General features: G+C 39.9%; 2 protein-coding genes and 1 long non-coding RNA gene across 4 annotated transcripts in view; 2 read left to right on the forward strand and 1 right to left on the reverse strand.

The window, feature by feature from the left end:
- DSG3 (desmoglein 3) overlaps window positions 1–9,317 on the forward strand; it is a 33,098-nt gene extending 23,781 nt beyond the window's left edge. For both annotated transcript variants that reach the window (XM_077900352.1, XM_077900351.1), the window contains 4 exons: window positions 2,798–2,937; window positions 3,257–3,320; window positions 5,093–5,358; window positions 6,723–9,317. In XM_077900352.1, coding sequence (XP_077756478.1) covers window positions 2,798–2,937; window positions 3,257–3,320; window positions 5,093–5,358; window positions 6,723–7,340 — 1,088 coding nt within the window. In that variant the 3' untranslated portion in view covers window positions 7,341–9,317. The remainder of the gene's footprint in view (window positions 1–2,797; window positions 2,938–3,256; window positions 3,321–5,092; window positions 5,359–6,722) is intronic.
- A 1,180-nt stretch (window positions 9,318–10,497) lies between these two features.
- LOC144315602 (uncharacterized) lies at window positions 10,498–23,531 on the reverse strand. Its single transcript, XR_013381326.1, has 4 exons — window positions 23,194–23,531; window positions 19,545–19,833; window positions 16,188–16,295; window positions 10,498–13,579 (listed from the first exon to the last, which is right to left on the reverse strand). It is a non-coding gene; the product is annotated as an uncharacterized LOC144315602 (long non-coding RNA).
- Window positions 23,532–23,890: 359 nt separating this feature from the next.
- The window catches only part of DSG2 (desmoglein 2), a 48,237-nt gene continuing 47,306 nt past the window's right edge, over window positions 23,891–24,821 (forward strand). Inside the window, exon 1 of the mRNA XM_077900350.1 lies at window positions 23,891–24,011. Within this exon, the coding sequence (XP_077756476.1) occupies window positions 23,973–24,011 (39 nt within the window). The 5' untranslated portion in view covers window positions 23,891–23,972. The remainder of the gene's footprint in view (window positions 24,012–24,821) is intronic.

A 24,821-nucleotide genomic window follows, 5' to 3' on the forward strand; every position in this document is an offset into this window, starting at 1 on the left:
TCTCTCTCTTTTTTTTTTTAAGATTTTATTTATTTATTCATGAGAGACAGAGAGGCAGAGACACAGGCAGAGGGAGAAGCAGGCTCCACGCAGGGAGCCCGATGTGGGACTCGATCCCAGGACTCCAGAATCACTCCCTAGGCTGAAGGCAGGTGTCAAACCGCTGAGCCACCCAGGGATCCCATCAGATCTCTTTTTATAAAAAAAGAAAGAAGTTGTTATCCATACATCTAGTGGCCTCCCATACATGCCATATATTCTTCCTCTGTGTTCCCCAAAAGTGTTTACTATTCTGCAGTTAACATGCATCGTTCCATTTAACAGTTGAAACTGTTTCAACTTTTTTTCAGTTTTTCAATATCATATTAGCCAATTTCAAAACCAAAGTTTTTTCAAGTACATATATGTGAGCCTTGATGCAAGCAGCCAGCTGAAAAGGGTACCTGATTCTGGTTTTCATATAGTTCACGGATTTATGCATGTCTAATTCTATGGAAAAAAAAAACTATACTATGATGTAGCTATAATAGAAATGAATACAAAGGGGTATTATAGAGGCTTTGTGGAATAGGAGAATTGTCTATTTGAGCGTTGGAAAATGAGTAGGATATAACAAGTACAAAAAGAGGGAAAATTGGGATCCCTGGGTGGCTCAGCGGTTTAGCGTCTGCCTTCAGCCCAGGGCATAATAAGACCCGGGATCAAGTCCACATCAGGCTCCCTGTGTGGAGCCTGCCTCTCCCTCTGCCTGTGTCTCTGCCTCTCTGTTTCTCTCTGTGTCTCTCATGAATAAATAAATAAATCTTTAAAAAAGAAAAAAAAGAGGGAAAATTGTTCCCAAAGGGTAACAGCATGGATCAAAGCCAAAAAATGCTTTGCATGTTTTAAGAATTACACCTTGGTAGGCCAATGCATGGGGAAATTGTGGACAGTAAAGCAAATGAAACTGGAGAATCCACTGGTACCAATGTGAAAGGGCTTATGTGCATAGGTTATGGTACTTAAAGCTATGAGAAAAAAAGAGTTGATGAAAGTATCTGAATAAAAGCCTAGCATTTCATATTTGTGTTTTAAAAAAATAACATTGGCAGCGCTGTGTAGGAAGGAAATAACAGGAGGTTACTCTACCAGTTTAGAAGAGATGATAGAAGCCAATTTACAAGACCAGTGCTCTAACCACTGAGCTATGGAGCCAGAAGCCAGATTTAGATATGAGACTGGAAAGGAAAGGTTGTGTGTGTGAGGCATTACTTGGAGAAGATTTGGAGATAATGAATATGAAGAGTGGACAAAAAAATCCAGATGAACCACTGAAGTCAGTTGTTGCTTAAACCATTAAATGAAATAGAAAATATCAGATGAAGCAAAGATACATATGGTGTTAGTGAGTTTAATTTTGAAATGCTGACTTTTAGGGTGTAAATATATCCTACAGGCAAGCCATTGTACATTTGGGATTGTGGCTCAGGATGGCAATCAGAGAAAGTACATTGTGCTATTCCCAATTATATTTACTTCCTGTGTTCTTACCATTTGAAAAAAATGCCATGTTTTGATTTTTATGTAGGACAAAACATACATTTTTTAGTCTGTAGAAATGCACTCAACACTTTGAAAAACTTTTCCTGGATACATATATAAAAACCAAATATATATGCAGATACAATGATAAGCAAGATCTCTAAAAGATTATTTATGCCCACCTAAAAATACTCACCATACAGGTGTACATTCATCACCTTAAAAACTAATTTGTCAGCTCACAATATCCAATCCTTCCCACACACTTAACAAAGTCATAGAATTGAAAATGGCAATAAATTAAAAAAGGCTGTAGAAGTATCATTTATGTGAACATTATATTAGATTTTAAGAAAATACATCAAATATGTCTAACTTATTTATATACTTGGCCTAACATTTTCCATTTTATATAAAATATTATATAGGACTGACCTCATTTGAATAACTGATGTAGCCCATCTGGACAACACTAGCAAATCCTCATAGCATTCACTATTGTCCTTTACTTATACTGCTAACTCATTTAATCCTCACAACAATCTGTGATGTAGATACTTTTTCTTCTATTCTCTGGATGAATTACTAGAGGCAAGAAAAGATGATATAACATACCCAGCTGGTAAGAGAGCCAGAATTCAAACCCTACCACCCCTCACTAAACTACCTTTAAGTGGATAGAATTCAAACTTAAGGATTCAATAGACTTTAACCACCAGAGGTGGAGGTGGGGTCACTGACTACCTAGCTTTCAAGACAGAGTTTAGTATTTTCCTCTATTAGCATGAGAATGATGTTAATCTTTATTGCTGAGATGTGACAGATATGCAAATAAAGAATGAAAGCTATCCTGACAGAAAAGCCTCTCCAAGCTAGGGATTCTTAAATCACAATTAAGAGTCCAATGGTATTAGCTCATCACTCCAGTTGCTGAGGGAGTTTGCTGGTTAAATGCAGTTTACTAAGAGATCAGTAGAGTCCAAATTACAAACATTACCCTGTGCACCTAAAATCCTTTACCATTCACCAAACAGTGCCTATTTTAAGGAAAATATACCTATTACAAGAACAATCAGATCTGTCTCCTCCAGTTTAATAATCATATGAAATTTTAGGATGCTTAGTTTACATTTTATTTTGTAGAAACTAGTTTTGCTTTCTATTAAATTTTCCACAAGTACTGATATCATATATTCTTTCTAATGTTTCAGACAATTGTCATGTCGCATTGTTTCCAAATGATATAAATGTTCTGATATTTTGTTTACTTTATTAGTGGCCCCCCTTCTGCTGCTGACCTGTGACTATGGGGTGGGTCCTATTGGGGGAGTGACAGGAGGATTTATCCCAGTTCCTGATGGTTCAGAAGGAACAATTCATCAGTGGGGAATCGAAGGAGCCCAACCTGAAGACAAGGTAAGGACCCAGTTTCTAAAACGTTTATTTTAATCACATAGAACAAAATTAGATTTATATTCAGATAAGAAAAGGGATAGTGGGGCACAAAAAATAAGACACTCCTTGACCTTTAAAGACTTTTGGGAATCAGTGCTGAAATGAATGGAGCCATTTAGAATTGTAGCTCTTCAGATATCTAATCCCAAAAATGGTTACTCCTGCAAGAATTTGGACTTCTTCTAAAGTCACCTTTTGCAAAGAGCCACATTTCACCCATTGTGTCATGAAATCTGGTTCATTTTTAAATGTACTGATTTTTTTTGAACATGGTTTGCAGGAAATCACAAATATTTGTGTGCCACCTATAACTACCAGTGGAGCCGATTTCATGGAAAATTCTGGTAAGTGAACATCAAATTGATTTTTGAAGGCAATACTGGGTTAAATAAGAAACATTGAAAAAATAATGTGTTCTAAATCATTTCCTTTTTTTTAATTTTATTTATTTATTCATGAGAGACAGAGAGAGAGGTAGAGACACAGGTAGCAGAGGCTCCATGCAGGAAGCCTGATGTGGGACTTGATCCTGGGACTCCAGGATCATGCCCTGGGCCAAAGGCAGGCACTAAACTGCCGAGCCACCCAGGGATCCCCTCTAAATCATTTTCTTAATAATTTTCAAATATGAACATATGCTGGGAGATGTTACCACTGAAACAGGGTTTCAATGAAATGATTTACTATTAGTATATTAGTCATTCAGGATCAAGCTTGGGTTTGAATAAGTTCATTGAAATTCATTGTCTACTGATATCATCATTTTTTTTTTAAAGATTGTATTTATTTATTTGAGAGAGTGAGGGAAAGAGAATACAAGCAGGGGAGGGGCAGAGGGAGAGAGAGAAGCAGGCTCCTGGCTGAGCAGGGAGCCCAATGTGGGGCTTGATCCCAGGACCCTAAGGTCATGACCTGAGCCAAAGGCAGATGCCTAACCTACTGAGTCACCCAAGAGCCCCAGTGTCACCATTTTTAATGTCCAAAGATTTGTTATACATTTTCCAAACTTTAATAAACTGAACGGCCAATTACTAATTTTTTTAATTAGAAAAGATTTCACACATGTAGAAAAATGTAAAGGAAGATACAGCAAACCCTATATATCTACCATTCAACATTGACTATTCTTAACATTGGTAATACTTGCAGTTAAACTTCGATCTTATTGCCCTTCTTTTTCCCAGAACTAACAATACCCTGTTTTGAGTTAAATTACCAATTTTATATTCAGTCATAATGGGACAAGATCGTTTGTTCTCATTTAGGTGAAATTATTTATTTCTTTGGTCTACCAAATGACTATTTTATTCATACTATCTCAATGCCACAATTAAGGCATAAACTATAGGAACAATGAGACCTAATGCTGAATATTAAAATTTTTCTTAACTCCATACTTAGCAATAGATTGTTTTTAAATGTCTAGCCTATAAAATCTGCATAAGATCACCTCAAAATGTCTGGCTTTATCAGCTACCCCAATCCTCATCTGCTTCTCCCATTATAATCACATATCAAAAACCATAATCAGAATTCTCTAGGAAACAAATAACTTTCCATAAAAGTGTAATGTAAAGGTAATAGGGAGAATAGTCATAGCTCTTTAAATTTTCTTTACACACCAAGACACTAAATTAGCATCTGCTAATTTGCATGATTATATTATATACATTTCCTCTTTGGTTTCCATATTGAAGCAATACGACAGCTTAATTTTCTTTTTTCCTGAAAACAAATAAGCATTGCATTATAAGCTTTCCATGTGCTGAATACTCTGTTTTTACTTCTCTATTTCTGGCTGTTGTCACTGAAAATCTATTTCCTGTGTATATTTTTTAATTAGTATGCTTCCAGAGCTATTCCATCTGTGAAGGTCCTCTGTACAGCTTCACTTCCTCGTTACAGCCTTACCTACTCTATTACTATCACATTAAATAGACCATTGGATATTATCACCTCTAGTCATATAGTTGTAATTTCTCCCACTTATTTGCTTTACTTGGTGTCCACCCTTGGGTATCAAAAAGCAGTAAAAAAAAAAAAAAAAAAGAAAGAAAAAGAAAAAGAAAAGAAAAATACAGCATAAGATGCTACAGAATTTTCTCCCCCTTTTTAGAAGTTTGTACAAATACATATGCTGGAGGGACAGTGGTGGAAGGAGCCTCGGGAATGGAACTGACCACCAAGCTTGGAGCAGCTACAGGATCTGGAGCGGCTGCAGGATTTGGAGCAACTGCAGGATTTGGAGCAGCCACTGGACTGGGTATTGGTTCTGCAGGACAGTCTGGAACTATGAGAACAAGGCATTCCACAGGAGGAACCAATAAAGACTATGGTGAAGGAGCAATAAGCATGAATTTCCTGGATTCCTATTTTTCTCAGGTAATTTGGTGGAAAACTCTATCTTATATCAGAGATCTTCATACTTGACTGTATTTCAGTTTTGCAATTTGTTGTTGTTTTACTTATAGCTTGTTAAAATGTGAGAAGAAAACAGGGTTCTTTGTCAAAATAATATAGATAACCTAAGGTGGCTGCCAAAATTAGGCTACTAGTCAAAAGGAAAAAACAGTAAATAGACACAAAGAGAGATAATATAGCAAGTAGAACCTCCTCCCTCTGACTGAAATAACAATGGAGAGTAAAATCTTTTGCATGTCAGGATCAGCAGCATCCTCTTGAGGAATACAAAGCAACTTATTTTGTGTTTCCTGTACCATAAAGCACATCAGAATACATGTGTGTATTTTTCTGAGGTAGGGTTATAGTATTCTCCACATTTTCAAAGGAGTCCATGCCCAAAAAAGTTGAGGAACCAAAGAATTATTGACCCAAAAATAAAAGTGAGAAAAAGGGATGTGATCAAAGATCAGATGAAGTGTCAGGAAGTATAGAACTGAAAGAACAAGGGTTTAAGAACAGGTAAGAGTTTAAGAGGCAGGTTTGTGCATCATTAGAACAGATTTCACACAGAGTTTTGGTAACAGAGCTGGAAGTTCTAGGATCTAGCCTATTGCTGAGAAGATGGAGCCTGACACTGGCTGACAGGGAGATCTTGTTTGGGACAAGGACTCTTGGGACATTCTGAGGTGTGATGTGAGCCTTACTTTTGGGTCAGGCTCCTACATAGGTTGGGGAGTCTAAGCAAAGGCCCAGTCTGGCTGAGAGCTGGCTTAGATGGTGCAAGTAAGATGCCTATCCCCCATCCCCAAACACAAAGATATGCATTAACAGAAGCCCAGTGAATTACCTCCAGGTTTTGAACACATTAGTTTTGTACACCTAAATCCATGTCAGTGCCTTCTAAACCTAGAATCAAAACATAATCCTAGGACAGACTCAATTATTTTTTAATTTTTTTTCAATTTTTATTTATTTATGATAGTCACAGAGAGAGAGAGGCAGAGACATAGGCAGAGGGAGAAGCAGGCTCCATGCACTGGGAGCCCAACGTGGGATTTGATCCCGGGTCTCCAGGATCGCGCCCTGGGCTAAAGGCAGGCGCCAAACCGCTGTGCCACCCAGGGATCCCCAGACTCAATTTTGAAGGAATGTCAACTACATTGTTCCTCAAACACCAGAAATTTCTGTAACAAGACTGTTGATATTCAGAGTATGTCGTTACTTCAATGGATTATCTAAAATTATGCATTCATGATCAAACCTTGGATTCTATGAATAGTATTATATTCTTCAATTAAGATTCTTTTAAAATTCATTTTTTTTCCATTTTTCTCTATCTTTAGAAAGCATTTGCCTGTGCAGAGGAAGATGATGTCCAGGAAGCAAATGACTGCTTGCTGATCTATGATAATGAAGGAATGGGTGCCCCCAGTTCTCCCGTGGGATCCTTGGGTTGTTGCAGTTTTATTGCTGATGAGCTGGATGACAGTTTCTTGGACTCACTCGGCCCCAAATTCAAAAAACTTGCAGAGATAAGCCTCGGGATCGATGACGAAGCCAAACAATCTCAGCCACTTTCCAAAGCCAGCCTTTCTGGGATGGAATCCTGTGGCTATTCCCTAGAAGTCCAACAGCCAGAATCTGTTAGGGGCCAGACTTTGTTAGGCAGTCAAGGAGCTTCCACTTTGTCTGCTTCCAGCTCTGTTCTCCAATCAGCCACTTCCATTCCCAACCCTGTGCAACATGGTAGCTATATGGTAACAGAGACTTACTCAGCCTCTGGTTCTCTCGTGCAACCTACCACTACAGTCCTTGAGCCACTACTCACGCAAAATGTGACAGTGACAGAAAGAGTGATTTGTCCCATTTCCAATGTTTCTGGCAACCTACAAACTCCGATGGAGCTACGGGGGTCACGTAATATGATCTGTACAGAAGATCCTTGTTCCCGTCTGATATGACCAAAATGAAATAGTATAATATATTGACCGAATATAAATATTTGGACCAAATTGCTCAAAGTAGCATAGCAAAGCTCACAGTATTGGTCTAATTGGACACTTATTTGGTACTCTCCTAAACTAAGCTTGATTAAATTTTCTAGTAAATATCCCCAAACTGGACATGTTGTCACTCTTACTTCTCAAATACCATTCAAGTAGTAGTAAATCTTGATGTTTTAAAAAAAAAAAACTTTAAGATCATGTTCAGTGGGAAATTTTCAACTGATAATTAACAATTTTTAAACTTCTATTTTTGTAGTGCCAAAGAAGGTATTTGCCACTTTAAATAAAATGCAGCGTGTTTTAGTGGATTAAGCACTTGGGAGTCAAGAGCCTCAGTTCTTGTCTGTCACCTTTTGTTATGTCACTAACAATTATGTAAGAGTCCTAAAGTCTTTGCTAAAGCATTTTGAACTGCTTGGAAAAAGGAAGTAGCTGCAGTTGAGTTTTTGCCATCTTCTTGGTGTTGGGAGACCCTAAATGCATCTTTTGCTCAAGCTAAGGGCTATTGGCTTATGCATCAAACTTGCTGTATCTATATTCCTCAATGCTCAAAATAAGACTATTTTGAAACAGAACTATCACAGAAAATTTAGGAAAGTTTAGTATGGTATAAATAAATATTTTGTGTTTTTCTACATTACTTTGAAAGGATCTATCCAAAGAAAATATTTTACACTGATCTCCTTCCTACACACTTCTCAGCACAAATCCTGTGTTAATAGTTCTTGAAAATGACTCTATTTTTTTAAATGTCAGTGGGTAGATGGAACTTGCATATGATATATAATGAAGTTTATGACATTAACAATGTCTACAGACTTTATGGTTTTGCTCATAAGAAAAAAGAGGCCTCTGACTAGGTTAACATATAGTGGAATTTTTGAATGTGTATTATAAACATCATTTCAAGTCAAAAAGGGATATGGAAAGGGATCATCAGTACCCTCTATTTTATTAAGCCTTACTCCCTTCAAACAGCTACAGCAACTTAATTCTCTGGCATAACAATGAAGATTTGGAATTTATTACTTCATACATGTTGCCATGTTAGCAATGCAGTTCTTCAAATCATTTCTGGTCATTCAAGATCTTCAGCCTTTAGCCCATAAAGAGAATACCCTACCTTCTTATCAACATTCTTGTCTTAGCTGCGTCTTTACACAATCATCGTCCAGCTCCATTATCTCTAATTGTATACAAAATACTCTATTTTGTTTTGTTGCCATATTCAAAATATTTGTTTTTTGAGATGGAATGCAGAGTACTAAAGTGTGTTTTAACACAGAAGGATCCAGTCCTAAGGATACCTGGGGGAAAGACATCTCCTAAATGTCGCTACACCTAACATTCTTCCCTCTCCCTGGTGCCATGACTACAAGGAAGGTATGTGCCAGGATAACCAAGAAGTACAGGCAATCTGTTCTTTCAAGACAAGCCTGCTGTTTCAACAACACCTGCAGTGTGTCCATCTTGAGTTGAGGGGAACCAGACCCTACGAAGCAGCTGCCAGGTCCCAAAGAAGTTGCCTCGCTATTACCACTGGGACCTGTTAATGGAAACTTGCTCTCGGGTCTAGATCACACATGGTTGATTTGTGCCTCTTTTATGCATGAGAATTAATAATCATAATAGGCCTTACTTCAAGTTCAAAAGTGTTTTCAGGATCCTCCAAGTATTTTAGCATTGCCTCTGAAAACCCAACTTATCATGAAATGGGAATTTTGCTACATTGCCAAATGCAGAGGAAACTATGTCATAGTAGTAAAGGCTCTGTAAAGCAAAATTGAAATTAAATGTGTTTTTAAATAAAAATAGATTAATCTTGTCTAGGAGGACCTCAGATTGATTTGCCATGTAAAAGTAAATTCAAAGCAAAAATATATCTGTATTTTTCCACCAGAAATAAAAATCGTTTTAAGCAAAAGAAAAAAATGTGTAAAACTGTCTTTTTACTTGATGTATTATAAATTTTAAACAGTATATACTAAAACTTTAACAGTGTAACACTGTTATAATAAAATAGTTTGGGAACACACTTATGAGTACTTCCTTTGCCATTTCGTAAAAGGTGAACTACTCTTTGTAATTAATAGTTACTAAGAAATAGAAGTTAAGAAACTAACTTACATATGTATTTTTATCAGTATTTCACATTTTTTTCTAGCCCATACCTTTTTTCCGTCCTCCTAGGCAGGAAGGAAATACCTGGGGACTTAAGATCTCTTCTTCAGGTGGAAATAGTCCTAGATGAGGTGCTGGGTGAGGTCAGGGCAGACTTTTATTAACTGGATGCTTTAACTCATTTAGTATTTGTTTGGCAATTTGGAATGGTCTTTCAGGCAGAAATTCTGACACGCTAAAGAGAAGGCCAGGTGAAAACCTACCTACCATGATGAAAAATGTACCATGGCTCTGGTGACAGCTATCAGAGACTCAGCAGCCCACGTTTGTTTCCCAGTAAGTGCTTGTTATTTTTATGTCTCCCTTTAAAGGGATGTCACAAGTAAGTCCCTTTGGAACTTTAGATCTTGCCTTGGCTGACCTTCCTCATTCTTTAATTCACACAGTTCAACTTGGATCTGGTGTATGAGGAGCAGACGCTGGATGGGAATGGATATTGAGTGAAGAAAAGTGGATGGCTTGACTCAGATGTTCCAAATCAACCCCAGGAAAATGAAGGCCATGTACGTAAGTTCCAAAAATATCCCCTGATCTTCCTATTTATAGAAAATTTGAAGAATAAAAACAGCAAGATCAGTTCACCTTAACTTTCAAAAATCAAGTAAGACTGTGAAAAAAACACAACTGACAAGCTTCAATGCCACTAACAATTAAGAAACAAGTAAATGTTAAGGTCCCTTCCTTCTTGTAATTGGCAATTCAGCATCTTCTCACTCCTTTACTGGGTCTACAAGGAGTGACTCTGAATCAGAGATTATATGGCTTAATATTTGTTCAACAACACAGTCTGAAATCATTTTTAAGTAAGGGGGCTAATTGTTAAGAAAGGACGATAATTGTTTGAATTCCAGGTGCCAGAAACAACACATTTTCCATAGCAAATACTGAGATCCCTTCTGCTGCGCTCTGACAAAACATGGGACATTCTAGGTTGGTGTCTTAATTTCTTTTTCTTTTATGCATAGACTTTCTTTTTAACAAATGCATAACAGAAAAAATCTAAACACAATGCAGATATAGTTAAAACTCAAGAGAATGATGGTCTAAAAGAACAAGTGCAAATGGATACCGTTACCAGAGCAGGAAGAAAGAGGACATTGATAAGCCCTACCAGGTGGCCAAGACAAAGAGGTACATATTCTAATTTAATTCTTACAGTAACCCTGATTATAGTCAGGAAAAGAGAGACCCAGAGAAGCAAATTACTTCCTCAAGGTCACTCAATAAAGTGACATAAATGCAAAGGTTTATCTATAGTTATTCAGTAATAATAATACATAATTATTACTCTGTCAAAATAAGCTGCTTGCTTTCTGCTCTGAGACTTGAGTAGAGCATTAAAAATTGTTAAGAATACAAAGAAAACAATCAAAATGATTTTTTAACGGACTAGAAATCTAGGTACAATTCTAAAGATTAAAGAAGCAGTACACTGGGGGCAAATATATCTATTTGGGAATACAGGACAGAGCAATCTGTATATTTCTATATATATCTAAGACTGAGAGACAGAGAGAGACAAAAAGGAAGAAACAGGGGAATAGATAGAATGCAAATATATGGTTTGCTGCTATACTGAAGTATACGTGGGGTTATATTTCAGGACACAATGACATCTCTTCCACATTTAATAAGGAAAACAAGCTACCCCAAAAAACAAAAAAAAACAAACAAACAAAAAATAAAACAAACTATCCAAAAGTCATAGAAACTCTTTTTTGGTAAACTCCTTAAGAATTACTTTTTTTTTTTTTTTTTAAGACTTTATTCATGAGAGACAGAGAGAGAGAGAGGCAGAGACACAGGCAGAAGGAGAAGTAGGCTTCATGCAGGGAGCCTGACGTGGGACTCAATCCCGGGTCTCCAGGATCACACCTGGGCTGAAGGCAGCACTAAACCACTGAGCCACCCAGGTTGCCCAAGAATTACTTTGATAGCACCCAATTTAGAAGAGGTTATGTGTGACACATAGCTAGGTATAAAAATAATTTTACATGTACCGATTTTGATTCAGTATTAATATATATTATGAAATGACCACCACAGTACATCTAAGTAACATCCATCACCATACATAGTTACAAAAAATTTTTTTCTTGTTATAAGAACTTGTAAGATCTACCCTCTTCACAACTTGCAAATATGCAATTCAGAAATTAACTATAGTGACCCTGCTGTATATTATATCCCCATGACTTATTTATAACTCTAAGTTTCTACCTTTTGACCTCTTTCACCCATTTTCTACACATCCCGTGCCCTACCTTTGGCAATCACCAATCTGTTCTCCATATCTAAGACCGTGATTTGTGTTTTATTCTATTTCACTTTTTTTAAATGATAACTTTAAATGGGTCCTTCAACCTCAGTGTTTCTGTGATTTGTGAAAAACACATTTGAACAGCTACAACTATTTTACTCTTCAACACTATCTCCCTCTCCACCTTTATTCCATGAAGTAGTATTATATTTTAAAATTTATGCCTTGCAACGTCTGATGTTTTCTGCATCCTGAATTTGTTATTAAATTAGCAAACAGTAAATGATGTGTGAAAACACAGAGCGTCAAATTCTAATATAAGAGAAACACTGATATTGAAAGAATATGTATGTCCTCATTGCCTCAGAAGGCAAGGGAAGTATTTATATTCTTTCATAATCAAGAGAGGATTGCAAAGAATTCTGTTAATTATAAAGTAGCACAGAATCAGGTAATCTTGTATTTATATAAATGGGATAATGACATGGTTTCCACTCCTGCAAAAAGGCATTGTCACTAAGCCAAAAATGAGTATTTAAACACAAAATGTGAGTCATGTCTTTCCATGTCCAATGAACTATGTTGACAGTAAGATTTATGTGGCCCTAACCTGGAGGTAAAACACACACACACCCATACACACACGCCTCAGATAAGCAAGTAGCTTGGTGTAGCTGATTGAAGCAGTGTCTTTCCTTTTTTTTTTTTTTTAATTTTTTTTTTAAATTTTTATTTATTTATGATAGTCACAGAGAGAGAGAGAGAGGCGCAGAGACACAGGCAGAGGGAGAAGCAGGCTCCATGCACCGGTGTCTTTCCATCACCAGATCCACGGACCAGGCATGGCTGGTTTGTGTTGCAGATACAAAGTTTCTACATGCAGAGTCTGCTCTCTAGATTTACTAGTAAAAAGAAAAGAACCACTTTGATTTTCCACCTAATTTTCTTTAGGTAAGGCATAATGAAAAGACCTTGTTTTACCAAACTCTTAATTATTCTCATTCAGGGCCAATATCCACAACTTTAGTGGAAAACTGTGTCACAGGAAATGCAAGTATTAGTCAAAGGGCATAAAGTTTCATTTAGACAAGATGAATAAGTCCTAGAGATCTACTATACAGCACAGAACCTATAGTTAGCAACACTGTATTATATACTTAAATTTTGCTAAGAGGGTAAATCTTATGTTAAGTGTTCTTGGCACTGATGATGATGATGATGATGATGATAATAATAATAAATAAGAGGGAGAAAACTTTTGGAGGGGATGAATAGGTTCGTGGCATAGACTGTGGTGATGGTTTCATGGGTGTATACTTACCTCCAAACACATCAAGTTATACACATTAATTATGTACGATTTCTTGTTTAACAAAAAATTTAACATGTAATAAACACATAGTCTCATAAGTTCTGACAATATTTCTTTCTGAATCTTCCCTCTTCCTCTCAGCTGTTATAAATTGCTCTGAATTTTTCTCCACAAGTTATGACTGCTACAGTTGAAAGATAAGTTGATTTTCTAACTTGCCACTCTTCCTCTTTACACTTTCTCGGATCCTGAAACATCCTCTTTTGTGCTGGTCTTTGGAAATTCTTTCAAAGAGGCAAATCAACAACAAAGGCATTTGTCGCCAAGATGATAGAAGCTCTTCTACTCTGTGCAACCCTATTTCACACCAGAGCCTCCAGAACAAGCCAACGCATGCTTATGGCTGCTTCTGCCAATTCTTGCTAGGAAAGGATGTCTCTACTGAAAAAACAAGTCAGGAGATGTTACTGAATATTTTGATAGGAAACACTGAGCTGTCGGGGAAAGAAAATCTGCTCAACTTTGCACAAAATTAAAGCTAACACTCAAAGGCCTACGAGAAAATTATAAAATGTCATTCCATCTATTAGTCAAAATAACTGTATTATGTTTTAATGATTAAGAAAAGATAAATTTGAATTTTTTAATGTTTGTTTTTTTAATTGTGTGGTTTAAATTAACAGTTAAAAGTTTAATCTTTGGAGACAACTAGTTGAGTTCAAACCCAGCTTTACCATTTACTAGCTGTGTGTCTTTGGGCAAGTTACTTAACCTCTTTGTACCTCTCTGGGCTATTTTGGAAATAACAGTCCCTACATAATAAGGTTTCTGTAAAGAAGTTATGAGAATGCACCTAGGACACAGTAAGTGCTCATGAAGATTGTTATTTTTTATTGTTTTTATTATTATAATTTAAATCTTCAAAATGAACTCACTCAAAGAGTACTGACATACAAACTCTGAAACCATGCAAACTCCAAACATTTGTATTATCTGATCCAAAGCCTTGTTTTACAGATGGTCAAACTGGCTGAAAAGGAACTTGTTGATCAAAGGTAGAGTTAGGAATTGATCAGGTTAATTCTCTTTCTGCAACTCCAAACTGCCACTGTAATATTTCTTGTTCACTAATCTTTTGCCTCATTCACAAGGTTGGCCTGTTTAGGCCACTCTGCACTGGAAACTCCTCTGAACACAAGCAAAGAGAGACAAGAATTCAATTCATATCAAATTATTATCTTGGGACACCTGGGTGGCTCAGTGGTTGAGCGTCTGCCTTTGGCTCAAGGTATGATCCCTGGGTCCTGGGATTGAGTCCCGCATCAGGTTCCTCCCAGCAAGGAGCCTGCTTCTCCCTCTGCCTATGTCTCTGCCTCTCTCTGTGTGTCTCTCATGAATAAATAAATAAACATTTGAAAAAAACTATTATCTTATATGGCCAAAATGATGAGGATCACCAGATTATTATAACTTTTCAGTTGAGCTTCCTTGGAAAAGGGCAGAGTGGAGAGCTCTTATTTCCCTTTGAGTTCTTTTTTTTTTTTTTTTAAGTAGTCACCACACCCAGCATGGAGCCCAATGTGGAGCTTGAACTCAGGACCCTGAGTTCAAAACCCGAGATGAGATTAAGAGTTGGACACTTAACCAACTGAGCCACTCAGGCGCCCCCTAAGAGTTCTTTTTTTTTTTTTTTTTTTAAGATTTTATTTATTCATGAGAGACACAGAAAGAGAGACAGGCAGAGACACAGGCAGAGGGAGAAGCAGGCTCCATGAAGGGAGCCTGACATGGGACTCAATCCCAGGTCTCCAGGATCACACTCTGGGGTGGAAGGCGGCACTAAACCGCTGAGCCACCCGGGCTGCCCCAAGAGTTCTAATTACATCATTTCCACCAAGTAGAATAGGGCAGCCAGGTGGCTTTGAGGGAAAAAATGTTACTTGAAAATTAGCATGAAAGGAATGGTGCTCTTAACCCAGCCTCCAGTAATATTTATATGTTAGGTATCACTAATAGAATAGCAATAACTCCACACACAAAGGAGACCACACTTTATGTTCAGTCTCTACCTAATATATGCTGCCAAGTTACTGGCCAAGTGGAAAAGAGTTTTATGTGCAGAAGCTAGTTGACCCAACATAACATGGAAGGAAATGAAATTTGTCTTTTCTTTGGCATGTTTTTTTTTTTTTACCTTATTTCTAGAACATGATATGCCCAATGTTTCGATAATCACTACCTCCTGCTTCCTTTAAAAAGCTGACCATAACTAGTTGATAGGTTTTTAAATTGTTTTATAAGTTAATTCACAATAAAGTATAAATCACAGAAGCACTTCATTATTTCTCCTTCAAGCATATATCTTTAATACTTAGAATATCTGTTCACTTAGAAAACAAAGTGATATTCTATTATCATTAAGTCATAGGTCAGGAGGTGAGGTGTTTTAAGCACAGACACTTTCTAGTGTCCCTCAAATCACCTATTTGACGTCTGTCCATATGACCACAGAGCACACCTGGGACTCAGATTTCACATTCTGATCAACTGACCTAATGTATCTAGTCTCTAAGAAATAAAAGTAAATAAAATATTCCATAGAAGTCCCACCAACTTATTATTCCTGAAAACCTAGAAGCCACAATCTTCCTCTGCTGTTTTTTTGCAGATGGATTATCCATACTTTTGAAGTGAAATCCAAGGTATAAAGAACAATAAACCATACTCTGTAGACTTAAGATTCCAACAATTGAAAATTTCAAGGTATAGACTGATTCTCCCACAGTGCCAAACAATGGAAACTCACAATGGCACTTTTATGAACCATAAAGCAATTCTTTACATGAGCTTTCACATGGGTTTTACTTTGTTCACCTCTAAGTCTTCCCTGTAATATTGCTCTGCTTAATTTGTTGACTTGTCATCAAATGCCCTGATTACTTCAGATGAATGCTCTAATCCTAAAATTAAGAAATATGATGATACACTCTCTTCCTCTTTCATACCCATAGAAGAATTAGTCACAAGAAGTCTTTGTTAACTGACTTACCTCTGTAAGGTAATCATGTAGCTGATTCTACATGAAATGGGTGTGACTCTCCCCAAAGGTATGACATCATTCAGATATTGTTTTCAGTAAAAGTTAAGAACGGTCCACCTGGAAAAAAAAATGTCATACTAAATTAGCAGACAATTGCCCAAACAGGAGGTCTACTTTCAAGGCATATAGTAATGTTCATAACGACCATTATGAATTAAAAAAAAATCGTTAACCACAAATGTCCTTAGAGAAGCTAAATATCACTGCAATATTTAAAGCTAAATTATCAAGAGCAATTTTTCCCATTGCCTTTTTTGTATCAACGTTTTGCTAAGCTGGTTTGCTTAGCATTTGAACATATTTCTGTCTAATAAAATTTCTAAGTGGGAACTAGAGAGGGAGATGAAATTCAAATTAGGTCCACTGCCAAAACAAAAACGTTAAGCAAAAAAAAAAAAGAAAAAAAATTTGTCCAACTCAAACAAAACAGGTTTAAAAACAAACATCTTCCTAAAGTGCTCAGGCACTAGAAACATTTTGAATCTCTCTTCTTATATCTGAAAGACTGCTTCAAATCTCCAACTCCCTGATGTATATAGATGTAACTGAGTTAATTAAATTATTATTCATCATATCAAGAGATTTTCAATTACTTTTGTTACAAAAATGAAGTTACTGCACAGACATATCTGCCACTCACAATATCTAACCGGGGGTTTCAGGAACACCATCATAACTTTTAGTCAGCACAGCTCATGTAAACATGTCCTCCAAAGCAGTGGTTCCCCATATTTTTTTTTCTCCATGACATGTGTGACAGATGACATTTGCAAGCTCACATCATCCTGTGCACAAGATCACCTTGAGGCTGTGCTGGCCTTCCCAGCTGGAATCAACTCTCACCAGAGATGGAAGTCAAAATGCAAGTAAGTAACATCATTATTGAATAACTTTAAATGTGCTCTAATCATTTTAACAAGTAAATCATTCACAAATTACAGAGCTTGATTATTAACAAATTACTACATCCACTGGCATGGTACTGAAAAAAAAAAAAAACCCACCACTCATCAAGATGAATTCTGAAAAGTAACTAGAATGAGTGATTTCATTTCCTCAAATCCTGGTTTTTCTTTAAAATGAACATTGTTAACTATTTTTAAGATTCTGCTCCTCTCTACTCAAGTATTTATAATTATCATTCCAGATTATTTTCAAAGATCTTTAACAATCAGTGTTGCACTTCCAAGTTCACTCTCCAAAACCACTGAATTGCTTCTTTCACTTTTTCTTTACACATATGAATATCCCTTGTCTACGTGCAAATGAATGAAATCAATATTCTTTTCTGTCTTCTGAGGGTTTTTTTTTCTGTGTATCTCCATAGGCTCATTAGTCACATTGAGTCAGTGTGATGGCTCTCGCCTGACACCCTCAGTAAACACTCCCATGCCTGCCTGGTAAGCCCTGCAAGTCCTGTCGTGCTGGGGATGGATTCCAGTCCAGAGCTGCTGCTAACAACCAAATGTTTTCCCCCTATCTCCCCCAGCCAGTGCTATTTCCCTTATCTTTCCAAGAATTCCCATAAACAAATCCTGGGGTAAAACTAAAGCCAGAAACTTATTCTGGAAAAAAAAAATTTTTTTTTTTCTAGAAACTGTAGTTTGGGGGTGTCTGGCTAGCTCAGTCAACAGAGTATGCAACTCTTGATTTCAAGGTTCTGAGTTCAAGCCCCACATTGGGTGTGGAGCCTATTTAAAAAATAAAGAAAAGGGGCAGCCCCGGTGGCTCAGCGATTTAGCGCCACCTTCGGCCCAGGGTGTGATTCTGGAGACCCAGGATCGAGTCCCATGTCGGGCTCCCTGCATGGAGCCTGCTTCTCTCTCTGCCTGTGTCTCTGCCTCTCTCTCTCTCTCTCTCTGTCTCTCATGAATAAATAAATAAAATCTTAAAACAAAAAACTTAGATAAAAAAAATAAAGAAAAGAAAACATAGTTGGGTAGATAAAATCAACGTTCTCAAGTGTCAGGCTTCTGTTAATGAACGCTTGCTTTTTTCACCTCCAGAAGGAAAGAGATTTTCCATATTGTTTATGGTTTTGCACTTTGTCCCTTGGGCAAGGAAGGGAGTCTTAAAGAATGCAGAAATGTTCTCCATTGGCCTCTGAACTTCTTCACTTTACACTCTTCAGGCAGCCTTAGGCAAGACCCATTCTTGATAAAATGGTGAGGGAGAGGGATTTCGTCCACAGTGAACCAGCCTTCCCACCTTAGTTTGAGGACATTTACTCACATCCTTCCAGGAATATAGTTGTCTCTTGTTCTTTCCCTTTACTCTCACTTTAAAGGCACACTCACACGCGGATGTTCGTACATACCTTCTAGCCTCCAAAATAACCTCAAAGATGTATTCACTTATTTATTCATTTACACATTCAACTAATATTTACTGAAGATCTACAAAGGCTCAGGCAACATTCTAGGTGCTGAATATGCAGCAGTTCACAGAGAAAACACCCCATCCTCATGGAGCTTACATTCTAGTAAATGGCAACAGATAATTCATACATGCACAGTCTTTTAGATTGTGATGTGCCAGGAAGAAAAATGAAGCAGGGAAGGGGCATGGGGATCTCTAGGGGTGGGAGTAATTTGATTTGTTAATGAGTGTTCGGAGAAGGCCTCACCGATTAGGTAATATTTGAGATGTGCAAAAAGTGAAAAGTGAGGGGGTAAAACATTGTACATGTCAGGACAGAACCTTCTAGGGAAAAGGGATGGAGAGCACAAAGGCTCCAAGGTGGAGCATGCCTGGTCTATCTGTGGTATCTGCTATGGTGTAAATGACTGAAAGAGATTAACATGCCGCCTTCCCTGTACAATGCGTGGAACAGCCAAGAGAACATTCAGCTCAAGGATTCCAGATGTCCGTAACTGGGGAGACAGAGCATCTGACGGGACCCCAGAGCCTTACTGAGGTTTCCTAGACACCTGAACTGCTGCTTTGTGCATACTGGGATCCAGCATTATTATAGTCCTATCACATTTTAAAACTAGTGTGATTTATTTAAAAAAAAAAAATCTCTTAAGATGTCATCAGTTACTACTTAGACCCAAGAGTCAACAATTTTGGTTTTTTGGCTGAGCCAAATACTATTTTGAAATTGTAGCACCCTCCACTAATTCTCCTCCACCCTGTGAACAAGGATAAGGATTTCCTTCAGCCATTTGGTTCAGGGAGTTTGCATCCAAATAGCCAGTCCTCATATATTGACTCACAAGGAGGAGCCTGTGGGCAATAGCTCAGTTAGACACTGTGACTCACTGCATGGGGCTCTCTCACTCTTTCAGGGTGTTGGTGTCTCACCTGTGGTCTCAGGGCTGATTGCTCCTGCCCCAGAACGTGGTGACTGTTCATTAGGGATGTGCTGGCTTCTCTGTGCTAGACCACAAGGCTTGCAGTCTGGTAGGCTTTGATTATTGGTCTGTAAATTCTAGCTCAGAAAGACAATAAAGTCATCCTCTACCCCAAGTCAGCCAGTTCTCCTTTTTCAATGCCCAAGTTGAAGGTGGCTCTTGATCCATCTAACTGGAAAGTCCATGAGAATCTCAACATTCTGACTCTAGTATCTGTGATGTCACTCATGCCTGGGCATCTGTGGAAAAGGACCATAGTTCTTTCCCCAGGATTAAAAGGAAAAGTGATCCTCTCTTATTCTTCCATACTCAATGTAAATCTAATACACTATCTTCTCAACTGGCCCCTAGACTCCACCAGCTTGGTTCCTGCTCATCCCCTCGTGCCACATTCAGTTTCATATATACACTGACATATCTCTTAAATATCAGCCAGGCCACCCTGCAACCCTAACCCACATCACCGTCTGCTGTCCTTCTGTTCTTGAGCTGCAGTATGGTTGGGGAAAACACACATACACAAACCAACAGACCAACATTTTCTGACTAGATCCACCATTAATTCATTCACAGTGTACATTTCAAACATGTTCCTTTTTAATACTGTGGGTTTTTTGTTTTGTTTTGTTTTGTTTTTTTTACTTCTAATTAGTTCCTTCTAGTATGTGGGCTAAGTTCAACAATTCTTTATCAATCACCAAATATTTGCTGGCTACGAGGGGCTGGGCCACTATGAATATGATATGGCCTCAGCTTTCTAAGTACTAACAGTCTCGAGAGAGAGAAATGGGTGGAGTAGCAGACATGGATGAAATCACCATTAGCCACAATGTGATTGCTGCTACAAAGGTTGTATGAATCATTTCAAAAAGAACCACAGAGAATGAAGGGAAAGGTAACTAACTGGAGGTGGAGAGCATGGAACAAGGAGAATTGAGAATGACTCTCATGTTCTTGGCTTGGGTGGCCAAATTGACAAGGTGTGTGAGAGGCATATGAGGAAGTTGCAAGCTTGAATTGGAGAGGTGTACAGGGACTGCAGAAATCTTTTCTGTCAGTATGTTAGTTTGTTATCCAAAATGATTATGGTACTTTGAGATCCCCATGAAATATCCAAACGGTAGTATTCCCATGTTTGAAGCTTAGGAGAGAAAGCTGTAACAGGTTTGCACAAAGAGAATGCCTATAGATCATACTCAGTACCAAGGAAGAAGAAAAGAAGGAAAGGAGAGAACTCAAAAGGCATAAATATTTAACAGGGTGGTGGACAATAAGAAATGGATGGAGAAAGAAAGAAAATTAGGTGACTGTTTCTACCTCCTAAATCCACCTGAAATTATGTTTTCCTTCTCATTTCAAACTACTTGCTAGACTTTTCTAATTGGATATTGCTCTAACATCTCACTGGGGGAAAAAAAAAAGCTTTTACCTCTGACTCCCTTGTTTGTGTTAATGTGATTAAAAGAATGCTTTCTTCACAGAAATCTGAAGCTCCTGACTCTCCACTAACAGTGTCTATGTTTTGAGTTACTCTGTCCTGCCAGATTCAGTGTCTCCTTCACAATTATTCATCCTTTAAGAATCAGCTCACCACACCACCCCATAGTCCCCACCGAAAGCTTTCTCTAATATCATGTCCTCACTGTGAATTAAGACCCTCTTCCCTAGGTTTGCATTATACCCTGCATATGTTTTTACCACTGTGTTTATAATAGATTGTAAGTTCTGTAGTTATTTCATAAGTATCTATTTTTGTTTCTTGGGATGAAGAAATATTTATCTTTGTATTTCCAATAAAATGCAAATGAAATGTTTGGTGAGTAGGGACAAACTAAACGTTTGTGAAGGAGTACATGAAGGAGTAAATGAGTGGAGCTAAACCAGAAAAGAGATTCCTCCTTTTATTGCCCTTTTCACATTATGTGAAAGGTATTTCGTATTTTTTATCTACATATGCTTTATCAATAGACATTCTATAAGTAAGCCTCTTGACCACAATGGCCACTTTTTGTTGTTATAAAGGCCATACATTATGATTTAGAAATCAGAAATCAGGGGCACCTGGGTGGTTCACTGGTTGAGCATCTGCCTTTGGCTCAAGTCATGATCCCAGGGTCCTGGGTGAAGTTCCATATCGGGCTTCCCACAAGGAGCCTGCTTCTCCCTCTGCCTCTCTGCCTCTCTCTCTCTCTGTCTCTCATGAATAAATACATAAAATCTTCTTTTTTTTAAAGCAATCAAGTGCTTTGTTGGTAATGGTATTTGTTCCTATGTACAGAGATTTATAAAATAGATTTACTCTCATGCCAGGAGAAAGAAGTCAGGAGCTAGAGCTGTGTTTCATCTGACTTTCAACAACTGCCCTCAACTCACTGAGTCATAAGCTTCAGAAATTTTAAAGGAGAACTACTTCAAGGATGACATACAATGGCACTGGATAGCGCATGCACTGACACCTTCTCTCAAAGCCTTGGAATACATGTTTTATAGAATACTTCAGTACTGAAACTGACTTTGTCAGCCTCCGGGAGAGACGAACAATCCAACAGAAATAAACGTTGCATTGCCTATTTCTCACTCTGGAAACTACAATTATCTTCATCACTAAACAGAAACCAAACTTTTAATAATGAGACATAAATACTTGCCTATAGGACTCAGGTGCAAGAGCACTAATTTTAGATAGGATTTATATATAGTCTCCAGGGCTGATTTGTGAAAGTAAAGGCTTTTGGTAAAGCCTGTCTTGCTTATTTAGGAGTTTTCCCATAGTGATGGGGAATGAGAATTATCACCAAGGTGCTACCACCCACGTCTAAGCTCAAGAAAAAGGAATGGAAACTAGAAGACATACTTCCCTCCTGATTTAATCATGCATCCAATGCTTAAGAGTCTCCCTGGTACTCAACACTGTTCTAGGCACCGGAAACAGTGGAAAACTAAAGAGATGCCCTTCCTAGATACTAAGTCCTCTGCTAACTTAATTGCTAACACGTAAATAGTACTTTGAGAAAAGTCACTCAGCAGTTAAGCCCTAAATCAAACAGAGGAGAATGTGGTTCTCTCCATTCAAAGAGGAAGTGGTCCTTGGAGGCCAGGGAAGAAAGTGACTAAAGAGGAGAGGCCAACTGTACTGGATCCGAAAAACTGGCAAGATCAGAGCTGGGGAGAAAAGGGCAGGATAAACCGGAGAAGAACAAAAGGGCACTTTTGACCACAGAAGGAGCTCTGCTATTTTGTTCACCTTGAAGGCCAAACTTCCCTTCCTGGCGGCATGCCAACCAACCCTTCATAGTCTCCCAGGCTCTTCCACTACTCCAACGACTGTTAATCTTGCTTAGAGGTGTCCTAACCTGGTGCAGATTCCCGCGTCTCTGTTTTTTCAAATTCAACTTCATTCACATTTACACTTGCAGCAAATAATTATACTACTAACAACTACATTTATGGAACCTGAGGTGCTAAACACCACAGAAGGCTTCACGTGGATTTTCTGGTTTAAGCTTCACAAAGGCCCTACGTGTCGGGCGCTATTAACCCATTTCACAGCTGTGGGATCTCTGTACACAAGAACAAAGAGAGGTAAGGCCAGGTCTCACCACCAGTAACTACCGGTGCGGGGATTCCGGTTGCGCTTCGTGTAAGAGATTTTGTGAATCATATCGAAGAGTGTGTCTTTGCCTCAGCGCCCCTATAGCATGTTTTCCCGGCTGTGTCCAGTCAACAAGTCAAAGGAGTGTCCGTTTGGATCATCGGTGACTTTTCTGTTTCTCCCTTCACCGGATAAACTGCAAACCTGTTGGAAGCACTGAAGGGGCGCCGGGGAGGGGCAAGAAGCCGTCCCAGAGCGAGCCAGTCACCTCAACGCCGCTGGAGACCCTCAGCTCCCGACCGCCCTCCCCGGCGCAGCGGGTCACGGACGCCCGGGCCGGCGCGCGCTCACCAAGCGCTGGACCCGGGGCGGCGGCGGCGGCGGCGGCGGCGAGCCAGGTCTGGCCGCCCTCAGGCCGGGGCCGAGCCTCCCGGTGCCCGCCGCTCTCCTGAGAGGAGGGGGCGGGGCCTGCCACCCACAGTCCCCGGCCCGGGCACGTCACGGTCCCAGGTGCGTGTGCGACGAGGGGCGGGCGTGCACCTTGCGCCTCCCCCTCCTCCGAGGAATCCCCACCTCAGCGCCGGCGGCTCGGGCGGCCTCCCGGTTCCGCTTCTCCCGCGGCGGCCGCACCTGGCACCGCGCCCCGGGCGGGGCGGGGCGGGGCGGGGCGGCGGCGAGCGGCCCTCGGGGCGGGTGCTGCGGGCGCGCTGGCGGGCAGCGGGGGAGCGGGCGGCGCCAGCAGCGCGAGCGGCCCGAGGCGAGGGCGAGGGTGAGGGCGCGGGCGCGATGGCGCGGAGCGCGGAGGGCGCCGCGCTGCTCGTCCTGGTGAGTGCGGCCCGCGGGGGCGCCGGGGCGCGGGCGGGGTGCGCGGGAGGGCGCGGGCGGGCGCCGGAGTCGCGCCCGGACCTGCCCGCCTCCCTCCGCCTGAGCGGAGCCGGCGCCCCGCGCTCCTTGTCTGCGCCCGGGCGTGCAGGGAGGCGGGCAGGCTGCGGCGAGCTCGGGCCCGAGGCCTCGGGAAGCCGCTGGGTCTCCGCGGGCGTGTGGGAACCTGCCGGACGCTCTGCCTCGCTGCGGCCCTGGCGCTCTCGGGGCTGTGACGGGCGGGGGCGGGGGCGGGGGCGGGGGCCGGCGAGCTCCGAGCGGCGCTGCCCGAGCCGCGGCTTTGTCCGCGGTCCTCTCCCTCCCACGGGCAACATGGAGGCGGGCTCGGGCAGGTAGTGCGCCCGCCGGGAGCCGGGAGCCGGGGAAGCCGGAGAAACGCCTTTCTTTATTCCTGGAGGGCAACGAACGCAGGGGCTCCAAATACGGCTTCGCAAAAAATGCACTTAAGCGGGTTTGATTTCTGTTGAATCCACGTTACTGTGAAAACCACGCACCCGAAGACCGTTTTAACTTCAGGCTCACAAAGTTTGGTGTTCTGAAGCTGTTTCCGGGTGTTAAAGATGATAGGCCTACGTAATAGCGTGAAGGTTCTTTTTTTTTTTTTTTTTTTTAAAGGTGACAAAATCGAAGTGCCGAGCCTCAAACTGGCTTTTCAAAAGTTCTTAACGAAAAGGGCTTGAACCTCTGGAAGATAATGTTGGCCCACTAGAGCTACGCTTCTTATGCTTGGTTTCTGTGCTCAAATTGGTTTTT

This window comes from Canis aureus, chromosome 6, assembly GCF_053574225.1.
Source record: "Canis aureus isolate CA01 chromosome 6, VMU_Caureus_v.1.0, whole genome shotgun sequence".
Taxonomy (NCBI): domain Eukaryota; kingdom Metazoa; phylum Chordata; class Mammalia; order Carnivora; family Canidae; genus Canis; species Canis aureus.